The sequence below is a fragment of the Populus trichocarpa genome, chromosome 10 (assembly GCF_000002775.5).
Source record: "Populus trichocarpa isolate Nisqually-1 chromosome 10, P.trichocarpa_v4.1, whole genome shotgun sequence".
Classification (NCBI taxonomy): domain Eukaryota; kingdom Viridiplantae; phylum Streptophyta; class Magnoliopsida; order Malpighiales; family Salicaceae; genus Populus; species Populus trichocarpa.
The window spans coordinates 18697020-18716347 of NC_037294.2; the positions used below are offsets into that span (position 1 = coordinate 18697020).

At 33.9% G+C, this 19328-nt stretch overlaps 2 protein-coding genes across 8 annotated transcripts; one reads left to right on the top strand and one right to left on the bottom strand.

Annotated features, from left to right (window-relative positions):
- Positions 1 to 1308: 1308 nt before the first annotated feature.
- On the bottom strand, positions 1309 to 6796 carry LOC7490339 (glycosylinositol phosphorylceramide mannosyl transferase 1). Of its 6 annotated transcripts, none has more exons than XM_024610750.2 (5): positions 6294 to 6794; positions 4938 to 5334; positions 4144 to 4307; positions 3979 to 4049; positions 1309 to 1597 (listed from the first exon to the last, which is right to left on the bottom strand). In XM_024610750.2, the coding sequence occupies exons 1-5, from the start codon at positions 6491 to 6493 to the stop codon at positions 1524 to 1526; spliced, it is 906 nt and encodes a 301-aa protein (XP_024466518.2). In that variant the 5' UTR covers positions 6494 to 6794; the 3' UTR covers positions 1309 to 1523. The 6 variants fall into 6 exon arrangements, 5 of the variants coding, with proteins under 5 accessions (XP_024466518.2, XP_002316228.4, XP_024466519.2 ...); XM_002316192.4 differs by lacking the exon at positions 1309 to 1597 and adding an exon at positions 1782 to 2329 and having other exon boundaries at positions 6294 to 6789; XM_024610751.2 differs by lacking the exon at positions 1309 to 1597 and adding an exon at positions 2445 to 3143.
- A 3769-nt stretch (positions 6797 to 10565) lies between these two features.
- LOC18102699 (3-dehydrosphinganine reductase TSC10A) lies at positions 10566 to 15131 on the top strand. 2 transcript variants are annotated; one of them, XM_006378614.3, is made up of 4 exons: positions 10568 to 11207; positions 11324 to 11471; positions 13499 to 13789; positions 14695 to 15131. In XM_006378614.3, exons 1-4 carry the CDS (start codon positions 10674 to 10676, stop codon positions 14700 to 14702), a joined length of 981 nt encoding a protein of 326 aa, XP_006378676.3. In that variant the 5' UTR covers positions 10568 to 10673; the 3' UTR covers positions 14703 to 15131. The 2 variants fall into 2 exon arrangements, with proteins under 2 accessions (XP_052312479.1, XP_006378676.3); XM_052456519.1 differs by lacking the exon at positions 14695 to 15131 and having other exon boundaries at positions 10566 to 11207; positions 13499 to 14129.
- The last annotated feature ends 4197 nt before the right edge of the window (positions 15132 to 19328 follow it).

The window sequence follows — 19328 nt, forward strand, 5'->3', positions numbered from 1 at the left end:
TACATCGCTAGTTCAAGAAACTGGATAAGCAAATATGAAATATGATCTTCAATTAACACCAGCATTTGATTTGAATCCTTATGTTAGTTGAATCAGCTCTTAGAGCCAAAGGTGCTAGCTAACCAGGTGTAGTTTCAGCACCAACAAGTTAGAACCTTTTAATTCTTATTCTAGGTCTGAAAAGATCGATATCCTGTTCTTACATCGCTGGATGCAGTTGGATGGGTGGCAATCCCAAATATTGTAAACAATTCCCAGTTTAATGTAATAGTTTTAGCTAAGACTAGGCTGGCCACATCGCCGCGACAAACTTCTTTTCACAAATCTTCAAGAAAAAAAAAAATGCAAATATTGAAGGTTGCTCTTCTTTTTCCTAAGCAATGACCGAATATGAACCTAGAATCCTCCCGGTTTGAAGCTATTACCGTTGAACTTTGGTTACGTGATACTAAGAGATGCTCTGCCCATAGATAAAGCAAAATATCCATGAATTCAACCAAGTAGAATGGTAGTTGAGAGAGCGGGAATCACTGCAAAATATCACAGAGGATATTAATTCTGCAGCTACCTTAGTTTGATAGGATGATGAAAATGCAAGAAAAGGATCGGCGCCGTTGAAAAAAATGTCAGATTGACTTATAAACCGTTCACTTCATTTCCTGTTTAATAGGATCATACCCCCAATGAGCTGCCATGATCATGAAAGTCAATTTTTTTCTCCAAAACAAATAGAATAGAACAAGAAAGACCATCAAAGTATTCAGATACCCAGCATGCATGATCTGTTTAACCAGACAACTGAATCTAAACAGCTACCTAGTCATTGAAATTCTGTCAAGCTGATTGTATTGAGAACCATTAGTGCACTCCAACTCAATATAAAAATGGTAGCGGTGGTGGAAAATAGCAGCACTTGGTCTGTGGCAAGAAACCTGGAGCCGGCATTATACTGGATTCACAAGTCTCCAACCACAAAACGCAGGGATGATGTCCAAATTTGTTTCAAGCGGTCTGACTTTGACCGGGCTAAAATAATCAGAATATGGACCAGAAAAAAAAAATCATTAGCATTTGCTTTGAACGATGACGTGGTGTTAAAGCAACAAACCCAGACAAGCTGTTTGGTTGATGTTATATTACTGTGTTCACCAGTGTATGATGGAAACATGTTTTTTTACAAGCTTGATGCAAAAACAGAAACATGTTTTTTTACAAGCTTGATGCAAAAACAGGAAGTAAATTAGGGTCCAGAGAAGTCCTAGACCAAACCAAGATGGGGGAGTGATTCTAAAGAAGATAGTACTGGAATTGATTTTACAAGGCTTCTATTTTATTTCCTCACAAACATTTGACATTTAATATGCTAATATTAAAAATAAAAAATATTATTTAAATATATTTCCAATCAAAAATCCCCTTTAAAAAACAACTCATAATACTAATTGGCGGGCTCTGAGAGTCTGTCTCATATAGCCATCAATAATAAACACACTTCCCTTGCAAGTTAAGAGAGTCCTGCAGTTTCAAAACTGCTTGGATGCATAATCCTTTGTTTGTTGATAGGTCTCTTCACGTGCATCACAAATCTCCAGCATGCCTGGAAAATATCTGCTTATGAATCAGGACAATCCTGTCAACCTAGATACGGAATTTATAGTTTCTTCCACTTTAATTTCTGTGGACGCCTGAAAAGCATCTCTAACCTGTAGTGCTTTCGGTGCATGTTTAAAAAAAGTTAGCATTAAGCTGTCCTGTTGCTTGCACCGTTAAAAATGTCTGTCTACAGAATATGACAGGATGCATTTATTTAATTCTGCTGCTCAATGACAAGTATGGAGTAACAGAGCACGCCATCAAAATCTTATGTATGATTTTGCCAAAGTCAGTCAAAATTACAGTGATGGCGGCCCATTCTAAACCAAAATCACAGCATCAGAAGACAAAAGGGTAACTATCTCAAACTCCGACTCCCTAGTAGTTACGTTATATGGTAAGAATACAAGTAAACATTCTGGGGCGTCATGCTGATTTAGCTTCCATCTCGGAAAGAGACCAGTAAGGTAGAATATAGAGTGTTGCACAACTCGAAATAAAAAGAACTGCAATCACTGTAAGGATTGCCAAAAAAAGTGGAAATATTGCAATTAAATATGGTGGAAACTCAAGTATCACCAAAACCAGGCAATGCGGCTGTCAACAGCCTTAACAGTAGTGGGTAACAGGGGCATTCGCCCAAACTCAGCAACAAATCTATTGAGGCATCCCGTTCTTTTTTCGCTATGCCCTCCCAAGCTACTAATTCCAGTCGAACCAATCTCATGTATCTTACCTAAAATTTCAATAGCCAAGAAGAAATAGAAATATTTCCAAGTCACAAACAAATAAGGAGAAATAACAAAAAATTATCGTTTAAAATCTTCAAAGCAATATTTAAAGCAGAAGCATTTTTAAGGATGCAACAGGTGGGGGGAATTTCTTCTCCCTTGTTGCTGATTCCAATAATAGAAAAGGTTCAGAAATATTGAAAAGGTAAATTTTACACAATTTGACAGAATGTGTCTTGAACAGAAATCCAGATCATAACTGGCGCACAGTTCTAGCATTCACCAAGATGTGCTGCTTATTGATAAATGATAGTTACCAAAACGGAGCAGTAGGGCTTATTTGGGGTTTGGGAAGGAAACAATGGTGTTCACAGAGTGGAAATAAAGTTGCCCCAGTATCATGCTTCTCCTATTTCTTACATCCCACCCATAGAGAAACAAAGTTCCTAAAGTTTCCTGTGGATATGTAAAAATGATACAACTCCTGTATACCAGACCTAAAGCTCCATTTCTCAACCATGCCCGACCACAACAAATTTCAGTATTTTCGTACAAAATTTACAATTTGGAATTGAAATTTCATCAGAGGTATGATGAATAGTGAGCACAGCAGGCACACCTTATACACGGAACAAGTTACAAAAACCATGTTATACCAGAAGACATGATATTTTAAAAGCTAGGTACTTTCATCAGTCAACCTTGGGTCTAAGGCTCAAGAGAGAAACCAACTAATGTCCAAGTCATGTTATTAAAACCTGGAAGTGTCATGCACAGTTTGCATCATTCTCCTTGATTGGACCCTTAGAACAGTAAACCCTGAAATGGAACTACATGTTTGCAAACCAAGATACATTACAACGTTGTGTGTTATCAAATTCACAGACGCTCACTGTAGCACGACACAGTATAATAAGATGCAGGCCCTATTAGAGTTGGTGCACAACAGTACAGAATCTCCACAGACTGCTCACTGGCACCCTATCTTGCAAAAAATCCTCCAATATGGTAAGAGACAGTGCAAAGATTTTTAGTTTATCATCTTTACTTAATTTTAGTCTATTACTTAGTTGATGAACTGAGAACATTAGTGTAGATATATTCACAACCCTGGTCTGATGCAGATGGTTTTAGCATATAATGAATGAAGACCATTGCTTTCGCTTTAACTGAAACATTATTACTTGGATGTCATCATCTTTCACCTCCTTGGCTCACAAAGAAAAATTGAGATATCAATTATTTCTATGAAACAGCAACAAGCAAGACATGGTGTAAATACAAAGACAAGGAAACAAAAAAATGGTCTACCAGATGTGAGAATAAGGCAAGCTGACCAGGGAAATCAGTGAATTTAGCCTTGCTGGAGCTAATAACAGAACACAATTTTCTAATGGCCACAAAAGAATAAATCTTTCTATCATCCCTTTTTTGGCAGTGAAGAAGAAGTTTCAAGTTTAACCACTAAAATAGTTCAAGAAATGGCTGTTTTGGTAGTTTCGTTGCACAGGATTTTATATAAAAATGCATAGTGCATTCCAGAGCATTTCATAACATAACACCCCTCTTAAATTAGGAAAGTACTAGTAATATTAGCAATCATGAAATTAGAGGGGATACACAGATGAAAGCTACAATAAGATAGATCATTTACCTTTCACCCAGATAGGGGGGGCACCAGTTGCATTTGCAACAAGAAAAGACATCGCAATATCTTCACAATTTCTGGTGAATCCATTCCAAGATTAAGAAGAAAAGTAGCAATTGAATAAATATAACAGAAACAGTGGCCAAGTAAAAAACTAAGTACAAGACAAACCTATTCTTGGTCACAAATTCTTTGATTGATGCTGGCATCTCATTTGTGTACAGCCTAAGATACTTCTTGTTGAAAAAAGCTGCTTTTGAGAGTACCATACTGTAAGTGCCTGTCCACCACACAGACCACCATCCACCATATGTATAGTAATCCTTTTTTCCTTGCTGCACATGGTTTGAGAAAATGAAATGGTTTATGAAAAATCCTTTATCCTCAATCATGCCTAATTGTTAAAAAAATTGCTAAAGAATAAATTACAAATGGAATAAATTGTGCCTAATTACAATTTGCATATTGGCAGTTCAAGAACAAACGATTTCTAGGTAGAGTTCATAACTGTCTTGAACTAATGATTACAGTTGTAATTTCAAGCACAAACGTATAGGTTTCAATAAGTTATGAAGCAGTAAATGCTTCGTAAAACTTGCCTTCAAATTGATATATGAACCTGCCATCATTTAGTGCTATTTCCTCTAATATGTGCGCATGAAGAAGAACATAAAAGAACATTAGATATAGATCGAGTAAATAGGGTCCGTGTGTAGTCTTGACACCATAAATAAGAAAATGGCTTTGGCCAGAAGATAACCCATGAAGGCCTTTCAGCATGCAAAAATCACACTTTAGTTATATGTTCTGACACAAACATAATCCTCCATACAAAGTTGAGCTTGATGTGTGTTGTGAAGCTTGGAAATATCAAAACCAAACATAATTGTCATATGAACTAACTGCAAACTTGAAAGTGATGGACAAAAGAGAATATGAAATGCAAGATCTTCAAGAAGCCATACCGATTTATCAACCCAATGGGCACGAGGAACAAACCCCACCATTGCATCTGGGGCACTTTGCCAAACCTTGAAAGCAAACTCCACAGAGGAACAAGGAAATATAACATCATCATCGATCGAAAAAACAGCATCTGTCTTCAATCCAGATATTTCTTTGAATCTATTGTTCAAACTGTCTTCCTTGTTGATATCAAAACTCAATTTGATTTTCTTCAGCCCTTTAGTTTTCGATTCTACCACATGGTTTAGAAATTTGGAAAGAGAATCTGAAGGAGGATTGGGCTCACTCCACACAATATGTATAGATTTGAGCCCTGCACATGATGAATAATGAGAAATGGATTGCTTCAACAGATCATATCTTTTCCATGTGTTCATTACGATAGCATATCCTTTCCTGCATATAATCGATCACAAAACAATAAGATCTAGCATGCTCTGCCATAATGCAGAGTATTAAAGATATCTTTTCTTTCTTTTTTTAACCATGGAGTATTAGAGATATCAACAAGGCAGTTCTAAACATATTCCAACTTCTGAGTTCTGGCTAAAAAAATTCGAAACAATTTACTGATAGATGTTTTCACTTATTGAAACATTACAGTGCATTTCTGCAACAAATAATTCTAGTTAGATTCATGAAGGGCGATCTATTAACGCAAAATTACTTCAATTTTGACATAAACAACAAACAACCATGCTTAAATATGGAAAAGATATCATAACATTAAAGGGAAATTGGTGTTCTATCGGAGCAATGGCCAACTCAATTTCTGCAGGTTGGAACATTGAACCCCTAAAGTTGATTTTTCCATGACTGATTCAGTTCCATTACATACTATTCCTACTTACTTTTCAAAAACTATGCATCCTAAAGATACAGACATCAAGGAATGCCCCTTTCACAACTCTGCTGTTCATCTTTGGAATGAAAACAGGTCAAATTTCTCATTTACAAATTGTCATTTCTCGTTGTCCACTCTAATCTGGTTTGAAAGCAAATATATAAATTTTCATTATTTAAATTCTTGACCTTATACACCGAAAAAGAATGAACTTTCCCAGTTCAGCATACACGCACATGTATATAAGTAAAAACTAAAAGCTTTATTACTGATACTACCCACATTTAAGTCAAATCAAGAAACTTCCTTGCTAGACAAATTAGTTTTCCTAGTTCACTTTCATTGACAAGAAGTAAGAATTACTAAAGTCATTTCTTAACCAAATCTGAATAAATCTTCAATAACGATTCATGGTTAATGATAATAAAAGATAAAAATCTCATCTAACTTTTTAAAAATGGAAAGGATTGGTATATAATTATCACCACTTCTAGTAATTAGTTATACGCACTCTGGAAGAGGAAACTGATCAACAGAATCGCTGTAATTAGTCCCTCCCATAAAATCGGACGCGCGGGTACCGACCACGAGTACCGTAAACGCGATGCAACATAGGAGAAGGAGCTTGATCTTCGACGATTTAATGGCTGTGATCGCGAGTTGCCGGAATCTCTGCACCCCGCGACGGTTAGCCAATAACGTCCCTCTCATTACCGCCAGTGTTAACGCCTCTTTTTTCTTTATCTTCTCTCCACTTTGAAAACAGTAACTCGGCGAGTAACTCGCCGATTAACCAGTCCAAGTCGACTCAGTTACCAGCGGATTTGAGTGGGTGAAGCATTAAAACTAAGGCAGAGAGAGGGGAAGAAGGTGATGGACACGTGTCGTGAGTTTGTTTACACTGCATCGAATTATTTTTTTGTATGGTAATGCGTGATGTCTGGACTCTGGTGCTTGAAAATGAGTCTCTCTTTCAGGCTGTTTGGGTTTTCCATTTTCGTTGGCAAAACAAGAACGATTTTTTTAAAGTGTGGGTAAGTAGACAGATGTTAGTGTGTTAATGCACGTGATAGATTACACCTGATTCGAACTTACCCGTCTGATGGGCATTAGTGATTCGAGATTATGAGATTAGTTTGATGAAATCTGGGTCTATGCCGTTGTCGTCATCTTTTGACCTCTTGGCCGTCCAAATGGATTTACTGAGATTTGTTTCGTCCATGGGCTGGGCTCCCCTTTTCCTTGATTCGAGCTGGTTAGTTATGAGTATATTAAAATATTAAAAATTATTAAAAAAAATATTAATTTTTAAAAAAACCTTATTTAAAAACAAAATTGTAAAAAAAAACACTTCAAATCTCTTTCTGGTACTAATATCATATTTAGAATTTAGAATTGCGGTATATATTATTTTTAAAAATAATTTTTGTTTAAAAATATATTAGAATAATATTTTTTATTTTTAATATAAGTATATTAAAAAGATAAAAAAATATCAAAAAATAACTCGAAACTAAAAAAAAATTAAAATTTCTTAAAAACACGATACAGTTGCACAAACAAACACTATTTAGAAAAGTATTTAACACAATTTTTTTTCTGTTTTTAGATATGTTTCAAAAATATTTTTGATTTAAAATAATATTTAATTAATATTTTTTATGGTTTTAATGTGTTAATATTAAAAATATAAAAATATTTTAAATTATTAAATATATTGTTTACCCCTAAATTGATGCCCTTTCAAGAGAACAAATGAACATGCGAATACAATACTTAGTATTGAAGTGTATTATTTTATTATATAGTTTTAATATTTTAAAAAACACAATACGCAATGAGTGTATTGTGTTTTTTTTTAAATAAAATTAAAAAATAATAATTAAAAAAATATCAATTTAATATTTTTTTAAAAAAAAAATAATTTAAAAAGTGTGTTGAATTACAATAACAAACACACATATCCTGGCGAACCTACGGAGCCCGAAGGAGAAGAGTAGTCATCCCATATAATTATACATAATATTTAGCAAGGTTTTATTTACGAGTGGTTGCTAAAGAACACTGACAAAGTTTGAAAGTTTGTGAATAAACTTTATTTTTTGGATTTTACAGAGTAAAAAAGTGCAGTTCGTATACATGTTAATTGGTATATTTTAAACTCGACAACATTATAAATTATAATTTTTGTCTATTATCTCAGAATCACGTCGATAATTTATATAGTCAAGAAATTAAGATCCACGTGTCCATAAGAAACCATTGAAATTTTTGATATTAATTACAAAATTGATGAATTTTTGTACAATGAAAAATATCAATAACAACTCGAGATGTGCGAGGAGAATAGTAGAAAAAAATAAATCATTCATATAGATATCTAGCATCGATACTTCTTGAATTTTCTAATGATTTTTTTAATTTGAAAATTTTTAATTATCGCATAGAATTTTTATTTATCTGATTTTTTTCAAAAAAATTTCCGTTATTGTGTATTTGGAAATATGATTATCATTATTTTTTAAAGTATTTTTTACTTGAAAATACATTAAAATAATATTTTTTTATTTTTAAAAATTATTTTTATATTTGCATATCAGAATATTTAAAAACACTAAAAAAAATATTAATTTAAAACAAAAAAAATAAAAATAAATTTTTTTTAAAAAATACTTTTAAAATAAAAAAACAAACAATTCATCACTTCCACTACTAACACCTCGCTATCATTTCATCATCACCTCTTTTATTATCATTGCCATGTCAATGCGTCATCTCACCATTACCGCCATGTCATCGCCAATCATCTTACCACGTCTTCCTCCACAACCATCACTACCACTGATATTTTACTTGTAATGATGTAACACTAAAAACATTTTACTTCATGGCTAACTCTTTTGTACTGCCAGGCAAAGCAAAACTACCAGTCTTTAATTAATCCGAAAAAGTTACACAGGGGAACACGCGAGGGCAAATGATTAGGTGACAGATCAAGAGTTAAAAATCAATTATTTTATTAAACTAATTTTGACATTATACACTATATTTTTTTAAAAATAAAAAACAATTATTCATAAATGAAAGCATGTTATTTTTTTATAAAAATATATGTGAATCCCTGTGTAAAAAAAAAAATTATATAATTAATCAAATAATGTTTTTAAAAGCATAAGCTATTACAGTATCAAATAGTCTCATCTATGGTTGGCTGCTAGAGCCACGCCAAATTTAAGATTCTCTCAATTGATCTGTTATAACCCAAATAACCTTAAACTTTGAAATATAGTTGTTAGTTGTTACATCTAGCCTTGGAGTTGACTAGGTCAGATGACCAGGTACAGGTTAACCTCGAAAAATAAAAAAGAATTACGTGGAGCAATTTCATTAGTTCCATAAGCATCCCAACATCTCCGTGCTAGATCACTTTCTTTATTATCAAGTGATCACTTAATAACTGTCGGATTTTCATAACCTTCAACCTAAATAAGATTTTTGAAAACCCTAATCATTCGGTTTCATCGTTTAAACACCAACATCAAACAAATCAAAGTAAAGTAAAGTATGCGAAAAGGTTAGTATAAAAATACAGTCCTCTCTCTATGTTTGATTAAGTGATCTTGGTGCTTTATACATGCTTATTTTGTTTTTATTAATTTGGTATTCAATTATTCTAAAAGGTTTTATTTAGACCTGTTTGTTTTTGTGTTTCAAAAACGTTTTTGATAAAATTTTTAAAAAATATATTTTATTATTTATTTCAAATTAAATTTTTTTAGTATTTTTAAATTATTTTGATATGCTAATGTTAAAAATAATTTTTAAAAAATAAAAAAATATTATTTTAATATATATTTTTAAATAAAAAATATTTTAAAAAATAACTATCATCCTACTCCAAGCTAATAATCAATGTCGAAGAGAAATGATTTAGTGATAGATAGTCTCCAAGAGGTGTAGCGTGATGGCAAAGAACTTGAGTTCTATACAGCATGTGTCAAGTTTAAGTCAGGGCATGTATTTTTTGTAAAAATCTGGAAGAATTCAAGTTTTATTTGTTCATCTAAACTCATAAAATACATTTTTTAAAAGATGAGGTTTCTCGAATTCAAAAAAAAAAATATTTAGTGATGGATAAAGCACACACCTCCTTGGTTCTGATTCGAGAACCAGTGCTTTCAAATCCTGATGCGGAGAGACAACTCCCTAATACATGTGTTGTGATTTGAGTTTCTAATATCGCATATGGGAGAGTATTAAAACAACGCGCGTGGACTTAGGCTATAAGAAAAAGAAGCGAGAGGGTAGGCTAATCAATTTAATGATTGACACGTGGTTCAATGGCTCATAACTACTTTATAAAAATTGTGTTTTAATAAACTCAATGTTTTAATAGATGTCACAATACAAAATGCAATTTACTTTATTATTAAACACTTTACTCTATTTATTTTACCACAGGGGTGAAAAACAAACATCCAGCTGTGGAGCCAGATAAAATTCAGATAAACATTCAATCCAAACCAAATTATAAATCTTAACCTAATAACAAAAACCATCTGAAATAATCTAAACATTGTGTGATTTTTTTTCTATTTATTTTTGTATTTTTGTATTTTAATTTATTTTTATTTTTTAAAATTAATATATTTTTTAATATTTTTAAATTAATTTAATACATTAATATTAAAAATAACTTTTTTAAACTAAATATTATTTTAATACTTTTATAAATAAAAAATATTTTAAAAAAACAACCAAAATCACTGTCCCATCCCAACTGAATCAAACAGCTCCTTTAGCGTGCTAAAAAACCCGATTGATTGAAATAACCTAATTAGTAACTAATCCTTTTCTTTTTTCTCTGCTCGAACGAGCTCGAGCTTCATCAATGGCGGACTCAAACCTCTTCTGCATCTCCCTCGTCCTCCTCCCTCTCATCCTCCTCTTTCTTCTATTCCTAATCACCAGACCCCGACCCATCCAAATCCCAATAAAGAAACGCCATATCTTCATCACCGGCGGATCCAGCGGCATCGGTCTAGCCCTGGCACACCGGGCCGCATCAGAGGGAGCCCGTGTCTCAATTTTATCCAGGTCCATAGATAAGCTAGAAGAAGCTAAGAACGCAATCAGACAGTCCACCGGCATCGACGTGGCAATTTTTGCTGCTGATGTGAGAGATTTTGAAGCAGTACAGAGAGCCGTTGATGAAGCTGGCCCCATAGATGTCTTGGTTGTGAATCAAGGGGTTTTTGTGGCTCAGGAATTGGAGGAGCAGAAATTGGAAGAAGTCAGGTTCATTATAGATGTTAATTTGATGGGGAGTTTCAATATGATTAAAGCCGCCTTACCTGGAATGAAGAGAAGCAGGAAGGATCGGGGACCTGGTTCTATTGCTCTCATGTCTTCCCAGGCTGGCCAGGTACTGATCAATTTATATTGTTTTGTTCTTGCGTGCGTGCATGTTCATTTAGTGGTTCAATGAAGGTAGTAGGAGTCTATGTTATTGATCGTTCATGTGGGATTGTTTTTGTTTAGGTAGGTATTTATGGATACACAGCTTACTCGGCTAGTAAATTTGGTCTCCGGGGTTTAGCAGAAGCATTGCAACAGGAGGTTATTGGGGACAATATCCATGTCTCTCTAGTATTCCCTCCGGATACCGAAACTCCTGGTCTGACTGAAGGTATGGAATTTGTGTGGGACAAGGTCATGGTATGTTATGACATATTAGCATTCCCTAGCGTGGGCTAATTTGGTTGAGTTTATTTTCGATTCTAAGATTTGGCATCTGATTGATGTGCAAACTCAGTTTAGGCTACTGTCCTACAAGTCCTGCACAAGAGACTGTTAGGATATTGCCATTTGTGGCAATACCCCACCACCAAGCAAGTGAAAGCATGAATTGTGCCACAATTCATGCCATGGTTTAAGGCTTTGTTGACCCCTCCATGTTGACAAATGTGCTGGAGGGGCTCACCATGTTTGCCTATAAAAGAGACAATTATTTGAGAGCAAAGTGAGAGAGTAAGAGACAACGTGAGTGTGTGAAGAGAATAGAGAGAAAGGGAGAAGAGCTGCAATGGCAGCAGCCTTGCTGCCATTGCAGCAGCTGCAACAGAAGTGAGCTGGGAGTTGAGTAGAGTGGATGCAATCCTCCTCCTCCATGTATTTATTGTATCCTTTCTCTATCTCTAATAAAATGAACCTCTCCCGTGGATGTAGGCAATTTGTCGAACCACGTAAAACATTGTGTCAGTGTGCTTAGCCTTCTATGGGCAACTATCAGAACACCACCGATCCGCGCATGGGGGAGCCGGAATCCCCAACAATTGGTATCAGAGCATATGGTTTAAAGTGGTGTATGATTTTTGCTCAAAGGAGGCTAAGCACACTGAGACACAATATTTAACGTGGTTCGACAAAACCGCCTACATCCACGGGAGAGAGTCCATATTATTTAGAGATAGAGAAAGGATTACAACACAATACATGGAGGAGGAGGATCACTTCACTCAAACTCAACTCCCAGCTCTCTTTGCTGCACTTGCAGCTGCTGCAATGGCAGCAAGGCTGCTGCCATTGCAGCTCTCTCTTTCTCTCTACTCTCTTGCACAAACTCACCACACTCTCTTCTCTCTCATTTTGCTCTCTCACGTATGCCTATAAATAGGCAAGTATGGTGGCTTCTCTTCTTCAACAACAACAGCTGCACATGGGTTGATACATTTGTCAATGGTGGGTGCAACTACCATTGACAAATGGTAACCCTACTCCTTAGGGTAGGTTGCCCATATAAATGTCAAAGGGGGTGATTGTTGGGATTTGCTATTATTGGGCAACCTACCCTAAGGAGTAGGGTTACCATTTGTCAATGGTAGTTGCACCCACCATTGACAAATGTATCAACCCATGTGCAGCTGCTGTTGTTGAAGAAGAGAAGCCACCATACTTGCCTATTTATAGGCATACGTGAGAGAGCAAAATGAGAGAGAAGAGAGTGTGGTGAGTTTGTGCAAGAGAGTAGAGAGAAAGAGAGAGCTGCAATGGCAGCAGCCTTGCTGCCATTGCAGCAGCTGCAAGTGCAGCAAAGAGAGCTGGGAGTTGAGTTTGAGTGAAGTGATCCTCCTCCTCCATGTATTGTGTTGTAATCCTTTCTCTATTTCTAAATAATATGGACTCTCTCCCGTGGATGTAGGCGGTTTTGCCAAACCACGTTAAATATTGTGTCTCCGTGTACTTAGCCTCCTTTGAGCAAATATCAGTACACCACCGGTCCGCGCATGGGGTGCCGGAATCCCCAACAGGGACTGTGTCGGTTTTTATATAACGATGGCCTTTTCATGATGATTGATATGTTTAAACTCGAGGCGCGAGAGATTGCGATACTGCATGATGATATAGTAGATCGCTGTTATTAAAGTGAAAGTCACGATGAAGAGTATATAGGAAGATATATCTTTGATATGTATTTAATAGTTGGTCAGGAAAAGTTATTGTGTTATTCAGGTAAATTGTAGATTTTAACTCCCAAGTTCATTAAATTTACTGTAATACTGTGTTATGTAGTTGTGATAGACTCTGTAAATATGAATGTGTAGACTTTGTTATATGCTTTGCTTGTTAAATTTGCATCTACATCAAAGTTTGGAGGGATCCATTCTGTTGTAACTCGATTGCTGCTTGGAACTAAAGGATGAATTTTCATTGCAGAAAACAAAAGAAAACCACAACTCACAAGTATCATAGCAGCATCCTCTGGTGCAATGAAAGCCGATGAAGTTGCAAAGAAAGCTTTAGATGGCATTAAATCTGGTAGTTTTACAATCCCGTGCAACTCCGAGGGAATCTTATTGGCCATAGCAACTGCCGGTTTATCTCCTCAGAGATCATACTTGATGGCATTTGTTGAAGTGGTTGCTGCTGGTATAGTACGTATTGCAGCTCTGTGTTTCCAATGGAATTGGTATGGAAGCATAGAGAAGTGGCACATGCAAAAAAACCGTAAGCATCAAATGCCCCCTTAACTTCTGTGATTTGTTTTTGTGTAATAAGGAAAGCATTTGGGCCATGTTATATGCTAAACTGGCGGTGCGAGGTTGATGGACAAGTCATGAGTCACTTCTTACTAAGTAAAAATCACAATGTAGGAAGATCGTGGTAATGGAATGAAGTATCAAGTCATCAATCTAGCCTATTCTTTTCTATTCCTCTATTGCATGATACTCGATGTTGTTCAAATGTTCTGGATAAGAGCAATGTTTAGAAATTTTCCAATTTTGTAAACTTCCATTTGAGGTTGTTTCCATGTCGTGCTCAATAAAATAGCAATTTTTTTCTTTTCTTTTTCTCCCTTTTCTAACGCTATTTCCAGTATCTTTGAATTCCTCAAGGAACTGGGTGTAGAAAGTCTAGTTTGACGCTTGCTAAGTTATATGCCTACGATTTTTCTAGTGTCCTCTGTACAGTATATATTTGTTTATGAGCTAATGAGATAGCATGTATCACTTTGCATGTTGTAAAATTTCGATATTCTAGAGAGTTTTCTTATTGGCATTAAAAACCTTGTTTCCACTGCCAATTAAAATCAACTCGAAAGCTAACTTGACTAGACTGCTAAAGTAGGATGTGGTGCGATGTTCCTATAGCCAGTCATCTTCGTGTTTGCTTCACAAGTCTCCTTTATCCTTTGGTCTCGTGTTGAATTTTAGCATTTTGATAGTGATGGAGCATTATGTAGCCAAACAACCTTAATCAATCGACATTATATATTCAGGAACTTTCCGTGCAAGAATGTCATTTTTCTGAATGCTGCATCATTGCATCTCTGGTTCCATATCAATTTTAGTGTTTGAACCTTCTGGGACGAACATTAGGATCTAATTTTTCTCATGATTTCTTTTTCCCAGGAACTTAGAAGCTCTTGGTGCTTGAAACAGGCAGACATTTTTCTGATGTAAGCTGCAATGTATGTCGAGGACTCCCTAAGTTGCTGAAATGGGGTTTTGGGCTTCACAAAATTTCCAGCCTCTATATTTCAGGACTGGGTTTTCTCCCCACCCCCGTTTTCTTTTGCCACTGTGAACTAGCAGTCATTCGATCCATGTCTGGTTTATTTTTGGATTATGAGTTATTTTGTTTCCATTTCATATCCGTCAAGACGGAAATGTCGGGCACCGACTGATCCCTCTTTTGTATATCAGGAACTGCTTATATCTCCATTCAATGGTAGACTAATATAAGCACTGATACGTATTTCTTTTCCTATTTCGTTCTGATGACATTCCTAGGAGACGGTTGTAATTCAGATCAGTATACATTATTCGAAGTATATGGTTGTCATGCATAGGGGAAGTTCTTGAAGGAAAACGAAAGCTTGAAATCTTTGGTTTCTAGGTTTTTATTTTTATTTTATTTTTATCTCTTCTTATTAGTGAATTTTATTAACTTTTTGGCAAGGAGTGGGTACAAAATTTAAAAGAAAATGATCAAGCTATCTTATTAAACAACCATGTCTCAAAAGTGAAGGGTTAATGATTCTGATAATTTTTTTCTTAAATGCAAAAAAATCAAAGAATTTTTTTATTTTTAAAAAAGAAAAGGATACTGGAGTGTGTGGGTAATTTTAGCCGGCTGAAACAGTCCTCGTCAGGGACCATCTACTGGCTAGCTAATAGCCACACAAGCCAATTTCAATTCTCGATCCAAAGCATTTCAACTGCAACTCTAAAATTCGTTGTATCCCGATATCAAAACATCTATCTTGAACATCATGACAGGAATTGTGTACCTTGGACGGTGAAAGTCGGTTCCACGTGTATTTTCAGCAACCGGGTTGGAAGTCCACGTTCGTTATCTACTGAATTTTTTTTGAAGCGGGGAAGGGTTGATTTAAAAAATATATATATATATATATATATATATATATATATATATATATATATATATCTATATATTAAAATTTTATTTTTAAAATTTTTTAAAATTAATTTTAATAATCGCATATAAAAACATTTGAAAACATAAAAAAAAAATTAAAATTTACCCAACCCCGTTTAAAACGTAATGCTAAAATGGGGACAAGTTGGCTGCGAGACTTAAAATCCCAATTACCCAAAGAAGGAAAAAAAACTGTACACGCCCAGGAAAAGTAAGGTGCAGACTGCAGATGATAAATATTAGTAGGCGAGAGACAGTCAAGAGGAGAACTTTTAGAAATACACGTAAGCGATTAAGATCCCGATCTAACGACTCACGGAGTGTCTTTTTGGTTGAGCATTATTTTTAAAGTTTCAAACTGTATTTTATTTTAAAAATATTAAATTCATGTTTTTTAATTGTTTTTAAATAATTTTAATATATTAATATCAAAAATTAAAAATTAAAAAAAATCTAAAAAAATATGTTTTTAATTAAAAAAATATTATGTATAAGCTTTTAAATTTTTTTTATTGTTGTTTATAATTTTTTATATGGTGCACATGAAACTTCCGAAAAAAATGATGTTGGTCTTCAGTTGAAAATACACACGTGTGCACGTGTGTGTGTGTGTGTGTGTGTGTGTGTGTAAAATTAGTCCATTAATTTTAAGGATTAATAATTTATATATTTTATAGTATGTATCAATGTCTTGGTTGTTAAATATGAGAACATAATTGTTATACCTAGTCTAGCCGAACTAATTCATTTGGAAAATTTAGGATTTAGAATCAAAATTAAATGGGAAGAGATATTGATATAACAAAACTCATTTGACCTGGTTATGTTTTTAGTAATATGATTAACCTAATCAAATCCAATTAAAATCCTATCAGTTTAGTATTAATGAAAAAAATAAACTAATTGATTTGAAATTTTATGGTCTAGAATATAGCTAAAAACAAGTTTTTAATTTAATCGAATAAGATATTGATATAATAAAATTTATTTTATTCAATTATGCTTTTAGTGATCTAATTGACATAGTCAGATATGATTTAAATATGAACAATATTAATGTAAAGAAGGGAAACAATATCATTTTAATAAAACAATCGATCTAACTTTACTTGATGACTAAGTAACACGAGTTTTTTTTTTCAAATCATTTATTGCATTGAGTCCTATAACCATGCATTAGACCATTATTATTAAAATTGTGAGTTGACTTGTAAAATCATATGATTTTATGAGTCATCACATATTTATCGTGCTGAATCGACTTAAAAACTTGAAAAGTGATAAAATATTATTAAAATCATATTAAATCATTCAAATCGTATAAAATCATGATTTTAAACGTTTTTACAAGTTTATAAGGAATATATATATAGCATCAAAAAGTCAAAAACCTTATCTAGCCACATTAAGCTTGGCCTCTCTTTCTTTAAGTCCTTTTAGTGCTCCACAACAAATCATCACTGCAATTGCATTACATACAACTTTCACCTTCAATCATTTTTTTTTTCACTCACCGACGAGTGATGACATCCTTTCCATTCTCCGAATATCCACTAACTTGTACTCTTGGAAGCAAGACAATTAATTTGGGTTGAAAAGAATTATATCTGTAAATTGCAACCTATCAATGAGTGATATGCATCTGGAAGATTTTTTGTATATAGGGCTTCTGAATTAGTTTCTTTAGTTGGTCATTGCTAGGGAAACTAATTAATTATGGGGGGTCAAAGTAATTAAGTGATCTTGATTTTTACAGCAGGTTATGTGGTTTTTTAATGTTTAAGAATTCTTAATAAATCCAAAATCACTCCTTAACAATAATTTAGCTTGCACAATTCTTCCTTTTATCAACAACCAATGCATGAACTTTGACATTTAAACTAATGATCACATGCGGGTAAAGAGTGCATGCTTTGACAATAAATGACCATGTCAGCATTTTGGACTAAAACGAATTTTCCTTTAATGGTTGGTAATTTTGGTATCACAAAGGTCATCTATTGTTTCTTTTTAGCCTACCTTAGTTTTAGCTTAGATGAAAAATGTGTTTGGATTTAGAATTATTTGTTGTTAGGAACAAAGAAACTATTAACAAAGCCAGAAAGAGGTCTTAGTTAAACATTAATCTTTTTGTCACGAAGGGAACGTGCTTTTCCATTTCACTTCTACCCTAGAATCTTAAGCAATTGACAGTAGCAACGAGACTTAAGTTCACTTGCCTTTGTTTAGCATAGAAAAAACCAAGCTACTTGCAGGTCCATTTATGTTAATATCTTATTTTATTTGCATTTAAGATTGCCTATTCATTCATTTAGTCACATGTATCATGGTATTTATCTCTTAACTAAAATTTATTTAGAATCATATAATGTTTGGATTGATTACATGGCTGATTTGAGTTGATTCTTGGATTGTTGAACATATGGGATCTAAAAAAAATTCTTCTGGTAATAGGCTTGATGTGGGACGACAACATGATATAGATATTGATAAAAAAATCTAGAAAAGTACAATGCAAGTATTGTCAAAAAATTATCAGTTGAGGTATTTTTTGTTTCAAACATCATTTAACTTGCACTTGAAAAGATGTTGAGTCATGCCAATAAGTACTAGAAAATATTAAACAGGTGATTTTGGGTGTTTCAGTGAAAAATCTAGAAGTAACTAGATAAAAAAGGCTCATTAATATATTAAAAAAAATGATAAAGATGAAATGAAAGAAATTAGGTACGAGGACAAAGGAAAGGAGCAGTAAGTAGGAGTAGAAATACACAAACTACCACGAATCAACTGCTAAAAAAGGATACTAGAGAAGAAACATGTCGACAAATTACAAGGTTTTTCTATATTGGTGCAATTTCATTTAATTGTGTAAAAATCTCAAGTTTCTTAAGGCATTTGAATTGGTTGCAAAGCATAGGCCAATTATTAAACCTTCACCTTACCATGATATTAGAAAGAAGTATTTAAAGCAAGAAGTGGATCAAACAATGAACTTACCTGGGGAGTACAAGTTAGAATGAAAAAAAAAAAAAAACAGGTTGTTCAATAATATCTTATGGATGGACATATAAGAAAAGACGTTTTATTTGCAACTTTTTAGTTAATAGTCCTTAAAGGATAATTTTTTTTTCTGCCATCAATAGATACTTATAACATGTCTATGATTGTTGATAAGGTATTTGAGATGTTGGATTCATTATTATGAGGATTGGGGAGGAAAATGTTGTGCAAGTGATTACCGATGATGTTGTAAATTATAATGCGGTAGGACAATTATTGATGGGAAAAAGAACAAGGTTGCTATGGATACCATGTGTTGCTCATTGTATCGACTTGATATTGAAAGATTTTGAGAAGCTAGAGGTTCATCAAATAACTATTACTAAGGGGAGGAGAATCACCTCGTTTTGATTAAGCTAGATTTTTATTTGAATCATATATTTTAAGGTGTTTGAAATATGTGTAGAAATAAAAAAATTTATAATTTTACAATCTAAATGTATATTGTATTTTTCATGCCATTCTCAAAAATTTGCATTACATCGCTACTAGTTCTTTTTTTGTTTTTTTTACAAGAAAAGCTATCGGCCGTTTGCTTCTA

What these genes read in the sequence shown, in the direction of transcription:
- LOC7490339 (XM_002316192.4), bottom strand. Translation starts at nt 6,493, where the DNA reads ATGAGAGGGACGTTATTGGCTAACCGTCGCGGGGTGCAGAGATTCCGG. An exon ending in CCCATTGGGTTGATAAATCG is followed by an intron (nt 4,308 to 4,937) that starts GTATGGCTTCTT and finishes AACCATGTGCAG; the next exon opens with CAAGGAAAAAAGGATTACTA. An exon ending in CCCCCCTATCTGGGTGAAAG is followed by an intron (nt 2,330 to 3,978) that starts GTAAATGATCTA and finishes TTGAAATTTTAG; the next exon opens with GTAAGATACATGAGATTGGT.
- LOC18102699 (XM_052456519.1), top strand. Translation starts at nt 10,674, where the DNA reads ATGGCGGACTCAAACCTCTTCTGCATCTCCCTCGTCCTCCTCCCTCTC. An exon ending in TGTCTTCCCAGGCTGGCCAG is followed by an intron (nt 11,208 to 11,323) that starts GTACTGATCAAT and finishes GTTTTTGTTTAG; the next exon opens with GTAGGTATTTATGGATACAC. An exon ending in AACTCCTGGTCTGACTGAAG is followed by an intron (nt 11,472 to 13,498) that starts GTATGGAATTTG and finishes TTTTCATTGCAG; the next exon opens with AAAACAAAAGAAAACCACAA.